General features: G+C 38.1%; 1 protein-coding gene across 5 annotated transcripts in view; it reads right to left on the bottom strand.

The window, feature by feature from the left end:
* Positions 1–333: 333 nt before the first annotated feature.
* The window catches only part of TENM1 (teneurin transmembrane protein 1), a 947,931-nt gene continuing 936,775 nt past the window's right edge, over positions 334–11,489 (bottom strand). For all 5 annotated transcript variants that reach the window (XM_089678299.1, XM_089678298.1, XM_089678300.1 and 2 more), the window contains 2 exons: positions 5,991–6,133; positions 334–1,815 (listed from right to left, as the gene is read on the bottom strand). In XM_089678299.1, coding sequence (XP_089534425.1) covers positions 1,057–1,815; positions 5,991–6,133 — 902 coding nt within the window. In that variant the 3' untranslated portion in view covers positions 334–1,056. The remainder of the gene's footprint in view (positions 1,816–5,990; positions 6,134–11,489) is intronic.

The raw sequence follows: 11,489 nt of genomic DNA, 5'->3' as shown, positions 1-11,489 counted from the left end.
CCCTGCAACATCAGAAGACATTTCTGTTGCATCATTCTTGACATTAAAAATAAAAGTTGGATTTTCACACCAGTTCACTGCTCTTCCCCTACAAAATTGCAGCAGATCCATATATCTGGTGAGGACAGAGATAGGCATGCTCTGGAAATATGAGCATACATATGTTAATGAATAAATGTTAATAATATCTCCTTTGCTGGAATCGCATATACACAATCTGAACAATGTTTACAAGAGAGCCACTGCTTACAAGTGTTTCCTACCTAAAAAAAATATATGGTCTTAATTGTGTGGGCACTGGCTTCTGTTAACACCAATATGAGTATACATGACTCACAACATTTTATTTTTTTTATTTTGAAAGAATGTTAATTTATGAAAAAATAAGAAACAATGACAGGATTCCATATTACACATTTTGTTTTTCTCATATACGTACTAATACTCTTTAGGTAGATTCTTTTTGTCTAGAAGCTATTTCATCACATAAGCTCTAGTTTTCAGAAAAAGAGTGGCAACTTTGTAGTGGTTAATATGCAAGCGAAAATGCTGAATACCGCCACACAAGATATTAGAAGCTGTACTGTCATTTTTTAATCCCATAAGCATTTGAGAGGCCTTAAAATGTACTTGTGACCTACTCAGAGTAGTGGTGGCAATTTTGTTCTACAAATATTCAACAGAATGTAGCCGATTAATGACAAGTAATAGGGAAACCACTTTATCACTACTTATTTTTTTAAGCAACTATACAGACTTCATTTTCAGTCAAAATGCCTACCTCTACTTTGTATAGGAGACAGGTGCACTTTAAACACATCGCTCAGCATTGTGGTAAAAAAAGACCTCACCAATGCCACCAAGGATAACATTGTTAAAACTAACAATATTAAAATACCATCTTTTGTCACATTTAAAGGCAGTTGGATATGTTTACTTTATATTTACATATACAGAGATCTCATCTAGAAAATCGATACAATAAACCATTTTATGTTTTAAAAACAGGCAGTCTTTGGTGACGCAAAGGCATAGAGTGTCTTTTGTTTTTTTTTGTTACCTCCTGCCTACTTCACTCTGTCTCATGAAGTGAATGTTGTTGGCACTATCAGAAAGTTCTAGATACTGATCCACTGAATGAACAAAATATCCGTCGTAGCCTTGAACCTTCCCTGTGCTTAAAAGCTGCTGTTTTTCTGCTTCTGTCCACATTCTTATGCCTTCCTCCCCTTCCTGTAGTCGCTTCTGCTCCTTAGTCCAAGCCTGAGCCACTGCTCTCTGCCTAGCTAATTCCAAGACATGATCCTCCTCTTCTTCAATGGTTGTTCCATAACGGACATTAAAACACAATGTGCCATGTTGCAGCTGTATATCAGCAAATCGTCTAGTCCTTCCATTGACCAATGACGTCATTTGGGACACAGTGACATTTACACCATTTTCCAGAATGCGACCACTGCCACTGTTCCCAATGACAGATAAGTCTTCTTCTAGAGAAGCCAGCTTAATAAAGTAATGAGTATCCCGACCTTCAATTGTAAAATGCAAGTTCTCCAGGTAATGGGCATTATTCAAGATGGCAGCAATGCGGCGACTGTCTTCATTAGCTACTCCTATGATATCAGCAGTCACTACTCCATCTTTGATGGCAAACTTGATACCTTTTCCAAATAAAGATGGAACAGCAGCAAATCTTGGGTATTTTCCAGTTCCAGGATACTTCCCTCTATTTTGTTTTGGAGCCATTGGTAGCTGGTCCAAAGAAATAAAGTTTCTCAGCTGCTTCTGCAGTTCACACTGGATACCGAGGATTGTCTAAGAGATAGAAAATATTAACAGAATTTTTAGGTTTTATACATATATATATATATATACACATACATACAACACCTGGCAAAAAATATGGAATTACCAAAATGTTAACTCAAATGTTTAAGTTTGTAGAAATAAAACTAATCATGGACAAGACTATTTTCATTTAACATTCCAGTGTTCTGGCTTTAAGAAACACTTAAAAAATAAAAAAGAAAGAGAACTGTAGTCAGTTGCAATTGTTTTTGTAGATCAAGCAGAGGAAAAAAAATCATGGACTCACTCAATTTTGAGGAAAATATTATGGAATCATGAAAAAAACCACTACAGTACGCCACTAGTAATTTGTTGCACCATCACTGGCTTGTATAACAGCTTGAATTCTCTGATGCATGGATTCAACTATCAACAAACAGTATTCTTCATCAATCTAGCTCCAACTTTCTCTTATTGCAGTTGCCAGATCAGCTTTGCAGGTTGGAGCCTTGTCATGGACCATTTTTTTTTCATTTCCACCATAGATTTTCAATTGGATTGAGGTCTGGACTATTTGCAGGCCATGCCATCAACATTATATGTCTTGAAGGAAGGTTTTCACGGCTTTTGCCCTATGGCAAGATGCATTATCATCCTGAAAAATGTTGACATCATCACCAAACATTCTTTTAACTGATGGAATATCAACAGATAGAAAAATACTGATCACTTCCCCAAAGTAGTACAATGTTACATGTATAATGGTAACATTATACTACTTTGGTCATAGCGTAATATGGAAAGAAAATTTGATGCTGTACTGCACTGGTGACAGTATGTTAAAAAAAAAAAATTTGTGAAAATAATTTCTTTAATTTCTTCATTTTCCCAAAAATTATGACAAAATTACAACTTCAAAAAACTCGCCATGCCTCTAATGAAATACGTCGGACTGTCTACTTTGCAAAAAGGGGTCATTTGGAGGAGATCTGTACTGTTCTGACATTTTTGGGCCTCAAGAAATTAGATTGGCTGTCAGTACTTTAGGATTGATCAATTTTCAGATATATCCCATAGTTTGTGAAATGTAGCAGAATACATCTTGGCCTAAATTTATGAAGAACAATTATTTATTTGCAAATTTTATAACACAAACAAAAACTTTTTTTTTTTCAAAATGTTTGGCCTTTTTTTGTTAATTTAGCAAAAAATAAAAACCCCAGTGGTGATTAAATACCACAAAAGAAAGCGCTAGTTGTTTGAACAAAATGATAAAAATTTAGTTTGGGTACAGTATTGCATGACTCCGCAATTGTCATTCAAAGTGTGAGACCGCTGAAACCTGAAAATTGGCCTGGGCAGGAAGGGGGTAAAAGTGCCCTGTATGGAAGTGGTTATACATTTCATAGGAACGGCACCAAACAAAAGTTCCAGCATCATCACCCTGCCCAATGCAGGTTTGTGATTCATCACTGAATATCACTTTCATCCAGTCATCCACAGTCCATGATTGCTTTTCTTTAGCCAACTGTAACCTTGTTTTTTTCTGTTTAGGTTTTAATTATGGTTTTCATTTGGCTTTTCTGTATGTAAATCCCATTTCCTTTAGGTGATGTCTTACAGTTCGGTCACAGACGTTGACTCCAGTTTCTGCCCATTTGTTCCTTATTTCTTTTGTTATGTATTTAAGTTTTCTGTCTTGACACTTTGATATCTTCCTTGGTCTACCAGTACACTTCCCTTTTACAACTTTCCCATTTGATTTGTACTTGGTTCAGATTTTAGACACAGCTGACTGGGAACAACCAACATCTTTTGCAACATTCCATGATGATTTACCCTCTTGAAGAAGTTTTATAATCCTCTCCTTTGTTTAACTGACATCTCTTGTGTTGGAGCCATGGTCCATGTCAATCAGCTTGGTGCAACAGCTCACCAAGGTTAGCAAGTACTCTTTTTTAACTGCAGACTAACAAGCAGATGTAATCTGATGAATATGTTTGTTTTAGAACTGCAAAGTACATGGTGATTCCATATTTTCCTCAGAATTTAGTTATTTCATATTTTGTTCCTCTGCTTGATCTACAAAAATAGTTGCAATTGACTACAGTTTTCTTTCTTTTGTATTTTTTAAGTGTTTTTTAACCACTTGCCCTAGAGAGGATTTACCCCCCTTCCTGACCTGGCCATTGTTTCAGTACGGCGCTGTGTTACTTTAACTGACAATTGCGCGGTCATGCAACGCTGCACCAAACTGAAATTAATGTCCTTTTTTCCACAAATTGAGCTTTCTGTTGGCGGTATTTGAGTGCTTGTGCGTATTTTATTTCTTGCACTATAGAAAAAAAAACAACAGTTCTGAGAACAAATACAATATTTTTGACTTTTTGCTATTAAACATGTCCAGTAAAAAAAATAAAAAACATCAAATTTCATTATAAATTTAGGCCAAAATGTATTCTGCTACATGTCTTTGCTAAAAAACAAAAATCCCAATACGTGTAAATTAATTGGTTTACGTGAAAGCTATAGCGTTTACAAATGGCGGTATATATACTGGGATTTTTATTTTTTATTTTTACTAGTAATGGCAACGATCAGCGACTTATAGTGGGACTGCAGGACTGCGGCGGGTATTCTGACACTGGGGGGAAGTGACTTGGTGTCATTGACATCCCCAGTGACACCAATACAGTGATCAGTGCTAAAGAAGAAAAAAAAAGTACTGACACTGAACTAATGGCACTGGGCAGGAAGGGGTTAACATGAGGGGCTATCAAAGGGTTACCTGTGTGCTGTTTTACTTGTATTTGTATCTGTGTGCTTCACTGTAAGTACACTGCTTTGCATGGCTGTGCTGTGCATAGCCATGCAAAGCAGTGTGCATGAGCTGACAGGGAGGAGAACTGTTTTGTTTACAAACAGTTCTCCTCCCTGTTGGAGATGCTCTACAATAACCGGGTGCCGGCGAGTAACGAATAACGGCCTTACCCGGAATTGCAAAATCACGTATATATTTGCGCACCCGTGCCACCCTGTAACAGCATTTCTGCTATAGGGCGGATGGGATGGGGTTAAAGCCAGAAGGTTGGAATGTTAAATGAAAATAGTATTGAGGCTTGTCTGTGATTGTATTTTTTTCTACACAATTAAACAAAATAATGAACATTTTTCAAGAATGGTGATTCCATACTTTTTGCCAGGGGTTGTATATATATCACACCATGTGGTTGACAGCGGCAGGAATCTGCTGATTCTAGCAGCTGTTATTCCACCTGTGAGTGGCTAGCTGAGACACACACAAAATGAGTCCAGCAATAACCAATGCAGGTAATCTCTATCTCTGCAGACAGCCATGGATAGCTGTGGCCGCTGCCAACCGGTCATTTAAATGTACTGGGTTTAGTAGTCGCAGCTAGCCACTCACAGGTGGAGAAAATAGCTGCAGATTCCTTCCGCTGTTATTCGCATTTGATTCTGATTCAGAAAATACTGAAGCCATTGGAACTTCATGCTAGCCAAGCAACTAGTATTTTCTGAAGAAAAGAGCAGGAAAAACAGCATAATACGTGTTTTTTAAAAAATATTTAAAGTGAAACAATAGATAAAGTTTGACAATTAACTCAGCTGTGCTGCTAACAAGGAATTTGCTGATAGGAGGTGAGAGCTGAGTGACAGAGAGATAGTCTACTGCTTCTCCTTTCATTGTCCAGTCACTGACAAGACCATTAAGTGTTAATAAACTATCAGATGGGTCTGTGCTGTGAAAATATTAGACTGGAAGAACAGAAGTACAAACTCTTTGACAGGAAAAAACAGTTCCCTTATCTGTATCTCATCTGTGCAATTAGTTGTTTGCCTGGAGTTCAGCTTTAAAGAAAAGAAAATAGTTTGTGTTGAAGCAGGGCTTTAACAGAATTCCAGTTGATTCAGAGCTCCAGGAACCAACCAATTGTTAAAGAAGCACTAAAGGCAAAACTGAAACTTGCATCCCCATTGAAATATTTTCCCTTTTTTCCTGTTCTGGTGTCCACCCAAAATTTGTGATTTTCTTTCACTTTCACTGGTAAGGGTAAAGAGGACAAATAAAGAGGGAAAATCAGACAGCAATAAAATCCTGACAGGTGTTCTAATCCCTCTCCACTCTATTCAAAACTAAAAAAAAGTTTTGCCTTTAGTCATACTTTAAGACAAATGCTTACCTTCCCAGGATCCCATTCCTGAGTTTTAGTTTGAAGTTGCATTAATTCATAAGATGATTCAAAGCCCTTTTTTTCTGGTTTTGGGAATCCAGGGAGCACATTGTGCAGCTGAAAACCAAACAGCTCCAGCCAACTTCCGATTTCTAAAAAAGAAGGCAAAAGTTTAAAATTTATTATTGAGCATTATTTATTTTATTTTACATAATGACTACATCAAACTGAAAAGATCTTTAGGCTCTATGCACACTAGCATTTTTTTAAGCTCAAAAAATGCTGCTAATAGCATTTTTTTTAGAAGCGATTTAGTAGAGTTTAGGAGCATTAGTGTTTTATTAGTATTTTTACAGTACATAAAGAGGAAAAACAAAAGATAGAAAAAAGCTGTTAGGAGCATTTAGCTTTTTTTTATCTGCTGGAAAAACACTCCAAAAACTCTACAAAAACTTTTTTTTTCTGTTCCTAGATGCTGAAGCTCAAAAAATGCTAATAGCCTAAATTAATGTGCATGGGCACATAGGATAACACTATTTAGCTTCTAGGAGCAGAACAAATGCTGATAATAGCTTCTAGGAGCTTAAAAAAAGCTAGTGTGCAAATATGAACTGCATACTTCTGATTCTAGATTGACCCATTTACTGTGGATGTTCTTAAAGTGCTAACCAGAACATGTAATGGTTGTGCTTGAGTAACATTATCTTATGGCAGAGGAGAGGTGAAAAAAAACATAAAATCTCATTAAAAGCAGTTGTGTTTTTTAATCTCTGTAACAATGATTTGAAAACTTGACAGATGTGCTTTGTATTGTAGTACAAACATATTGGTGGTGCCCAACTTTACCAAACACAGGCTTCCTCGCTCATTATTGTGCTGATTACCCAACACATGTACATTACTGCATAGATACAGTCTTTTAGGGTATAACTGGGATTCAGCTGTTTATTTTTATATTGTTAGTTCTTTCTTAACCGCTTGCCCTCCTGAGGATTTACCCCCCTTAACTAGGCCTCTTTTTGCTATACAGCGCTGCACTATTTCAGCTGATAATTGCGCGGTCATGTAATGCTGTACGCAAACAAAATTTATGTCCTTTTTTCACACAAATATAGCTTTCTTTAGGTGGTATTTGATCACCTGTGCGCTTTTTATTTTTTACGCTATAAACAAAAATAGACTGAAAATTTTGAAAATAAAAGACTATTTTTACTTTCAGCTATAAAAAATATATAGTAAACTCAAATTTAGTCATAAATTTAGGCCAACATGTATTCTGCTACATGTCTTTGGTAAAAAAAATCCCAATAAGTGCATATTGATTGCTTTGTGTGAAAGTTATAGCGTCTACAAACTATGATATAGATACTACAATTTACGCCATTATTTGCTATATAGCGCTGCACTAGTTTAACTGACAATTGCGCGGTCATGCAATACTGTACATAAATGAAATTTTCATACAAATAGAGCTTTCGTTTGGTGGTATTTGATCACCTGTGCGCTTTTTATTTTTCACACTATAAACAAAAAAAGACTGAACATTTGGAAAAAAATTATATTTTCTCATTTCTGTCATATAAAATATTAAAACAAACTACAATTTCATCATAAATTTAGGCCAAAATGTATTCTGCTACATGTTTTTGGTAAAAAAAATCCCAATAAGTGTATACTGATTGATTTGCTTTGTGTGAAAGTTATAGTGTCTACAAACTATGGTATAGATAATGGAATTTACACAGGTTTTACTTTCTGACTGCCCATCACATTTCTTGAGGTGCTAAAATACCAAGACAGTACAAACACCCCCAAATGACCCCTTTTCGGAAAGTAGACACCCTAAGATATATGCTGAGAGGCATATTGAGTCCATTGAAGATTTATTTTTTTCCACAAGTCTTTGGAAAATGACAAAAACATTTTTTTTATTTTTACACAAAGTTGTAATTTTAATGATATATTGCTCACACAAGCAATGGGTATGTGGAATTACACCCCAAAATACCTTCTGCTATGTTACCGAGTATGGGGATACCACATGTGTGAGACCTTTCCTGCAAAGAAACCAGCAATGGTTAACAATAAAACAGTAACTCAAGAAAACAACCTTTTTATTGAAATACGTGCCAAAAAATATTCTAAAATATATATGCGGAAGCATAGAGACCATATGCTATGTTTTTTTTTCTTTTAGGCAGCTTGTGGGCTGAATGAAAAAAGAGAATAAATCTCTGCCAGAAATTGTGTGGTATGCCCACCATTTTATTATACCTCCCTGCATCTACCCACTTCTAATGGTGGGAACACATGAAATGTGCCAAAAAATATTATAAAATATATATGCTGAAGTATAGGGGCCATCCACCCACCGGCCAACCCAGGCCCCCATGCTTCGGCATATATACTCTTTTTTTAACTGTGGATGAAAAATTTCATCCAACAGCGCTGCCAACACTGACTTATGTATGTTCTGAGAGCAAGTTCCTGTTGCTGTCAGAATAAACAGGTCGGTGCTGCAGCTCAATGACATTCCTGCAAAGAAAACAGCAATGGTTAACAATAAAACAGTAAAATTGTAACAGTAGAACAGTAACAACAACAAAAAAACTATAACTATTTTTGGTTTTTAAAATTTTTTTTTTTGGACTTGAACTTTTTATTTTTTGTTTTTCTTTTTAATTTTTTTTTAAACTTTAAACTTTTTAAAACAGATCGTAGGGTCTCTCAAAATGTGATAGTCAGTATCCTGACTACACAACATCTTTTGAGACTCTGTAAATATGTGACCTGAATTGTGCCATGCTGTACCCTATACTAATACTCCACTAATGTATGGTAGCGACGGAAGCAGTCCTTGAGGCAGAGACCAGGTTGACCAGGACAGGAGGGACAAAAAAAGCGGGTGTCGCATCTTATTCAGTCTGTAACAGACACATCTTCTTTGGGGTGACCTTTGGGGGGTTACCAGAGAGGACATCCGGAAAATGCCTCTCATGTAGCCAGCTAACTGCATCTGGATTTGAGAATTGGGCCACATCACCTTCTGGATACAAAAGAATTGTGATGATATCTTCCTGGAATTCTAAGAAGGATTCACTTCCAGTTGCTTTGTAAATTACAAAAGCATTATATATAGCCAAATTAAATAAATAGACACCTTTTTGTACCAGTGTTGAGCTTTCGGGGAAACTAGGTGAGGATTCAATATTTGGTTATTGAAGTCCACCCCTCCCATTTTAAGGTTATAGTCAGGGACACAGAGGGGTTTCTCAACAACACCAGATACCATGTCAATTTGGACTGTCGTGTCTGCATGAATGGAAGGCAGGATGAAAACATCTCGTTTGTCCTTCCACTTCACTGTAAGTTTCATCATTCCTCAAGCAGGCTTTCTCCCCCTTTCTAATTTGGGTATTTACAAGCCGTTGGGGTAAGCCCTAGCGATTAGGTCGCATGGTGCCACATGAGCCAATTCCAAGATTGTACAAATGTCTACATAGTGGCACACTTGTATACAAATTGTCCACGTATAAGTGGTACCCCTTACAGAACAAATACGACACCGAGTCCCAAACTATCTTGCCACTGCTTCCCATGTTGTCTGGGCAGTCGGGGGGCTCTACTTTGCTGTCTCTTCCACCATAAATGCTACAATTGTATGTATAGCCTGTGGCCCTCTCACAGAGCTTATACGATTTGACCCCATATCTGACACGCTTGCTGGGGATGTACTGTTTGAATGCAAGGAGGCCAGTAAAGTGAATAGGGGACTCATCCATGCAGATGTTTTGCTCGGGCATATACACATTTTCAAATTTCTCAGTGAGGTAGTTTATGAGGGGCCGAATTTTGTAGAGCCTGTCATGTTCAGGGTCACCCCAAGAATGACAGAGTGTGTTATCACTGAAATGCATGAAGTGCATTATCGTCTCATATCTATGCCTGGCCATGGCAGAAGAGAACAGGGGCATATGATGAATCTGGTCTGTGGACCAATACAACTGCAGCTCATTCTTTTTTGTAATTCCAATGTTGAGGGTTAGGCACAAAAAAGTTTGAAATTTGGAAACCGTAATGGGTTTCCATGTGAATGGTCTGGCAAAGTTTGAATTTGGGTTTGCGATGATATATTGTTGATACATTGCTTTGGCCCACAGTCAAATTGTACAAATCCTCTGTGAAAAACAGCTCCATAAAATCAAGGGGAGTTAAATTTGCTGTTTCCACCTGAATTCCTGGCTGGGCAGTGAATGGGGGAAGTATGGGTGCTGCAGAATCTGTGGGCTGCCAATCAGGATTTGAAAGCACGTCCGGAAGGACACTAGGGGCTCTATGGGCCTGTATGTGAATTCTTGGTGGCTGCGGGACAATACTTGTGCTCGCCACCACACCAGCTTGTACTGCACTTATGGGACTGGCCATGTCACCAAGTGATACTGCAGTGCAGGTATAAAAAACACCAGGATATACTAGGCCGCTGGTGCTCGCCAGTTCACCAAAAGGTAGTGCGACACTGGTACTGGCACTCTGCTGCATATGAGATAAGATATGTGATCCTAGCACTTCAGCTTCATGGGTCCGGTACACCTGATCTTAACAGGGACCTTTTCTCCATCATCCAAGCTACCTGTCAGGGTGCCGCTGCTGTCTACAGGTTCGTATTCTGAGGCTGATTGTGTCAGGGAGTCTTCCCCTTCGCTCTCACCTAACATGCTCAGAATCTTGTAGACCTCTTCACTAGTGTACCTTTCGTTGGATATTTTGGACTCTAAATTTACAGGTACCTTGTGCAACTCATGGGAAAAAAGCACCTGGCTGTCAGGGACTTCTTGAACCACTGCAAAAAGATTTACCGGCAAGTGCTAACAGAGATCAGGCCTGATTTTGTGAACACTGTAGTTTTGTGTGCAATGTATTACACGTGACAGTGATCAGAAATTATACTGAGACTGCACTTCTTGTTAGGGATAGGGGGGAACGTTGGGGCTAAATGCTAGTGCTGGCAGCGATCGGGGATGATCCTGCATTTTTGGGGACACTAATACTAAGGGGGCACTGCTATAGTTTTGTTCGTGAACAATATATTGATCCGTACAAACACTATACTAGTAATGACGGTGATCAGCGACCTATAACATGAGTGCAATAGTGTGCAGGCAATATAACGCTAGCTGACCCTAGCTGGAAGGGACGCTTACTGGCCCTGATGTTATCTGATGTCACTAGTGGCAGTGAAAAATATTGTACACTGACACTGTACTAATGGCGGTGGAAGGGGGCAATCAAAGGGTTAAATGTGGCAATCAAGGGGTTAAAATGTCTCTATCTAACGTGTGCGGGTGCAGTGTGCTGCTTTTACTCACATGTGATGTCTTTCTTCTCTCTCTGGGACAAAATGGTTCCAGGGAGAGAAGAACCAGCTAGATCCTGTGCCTGTATTTACAAATACAGGCACAGCTCTGCATCTCCATTCACTGTAGGAGATTAACAGAGTGCCCGCCAAAA

This window comes from Staurois parvus, unplaced genomic scaffold, assembly GCF_062004578.1.
Source record: "Staurois parvus isolate SC_StPar_1 unplaced genomic scaffold, SC_StPar_1.0 ptg000202l, whole genome shotgun sequence".
Taxonomy (NCBI): Eukaryota; Metazoa; Chordata; class Amphibia; order Anura; family Ranidae; genus Staurois; species Staurois parvus.
This window is presented reverse-complemented; position numbering and strand designations above follow the sequence as displayed.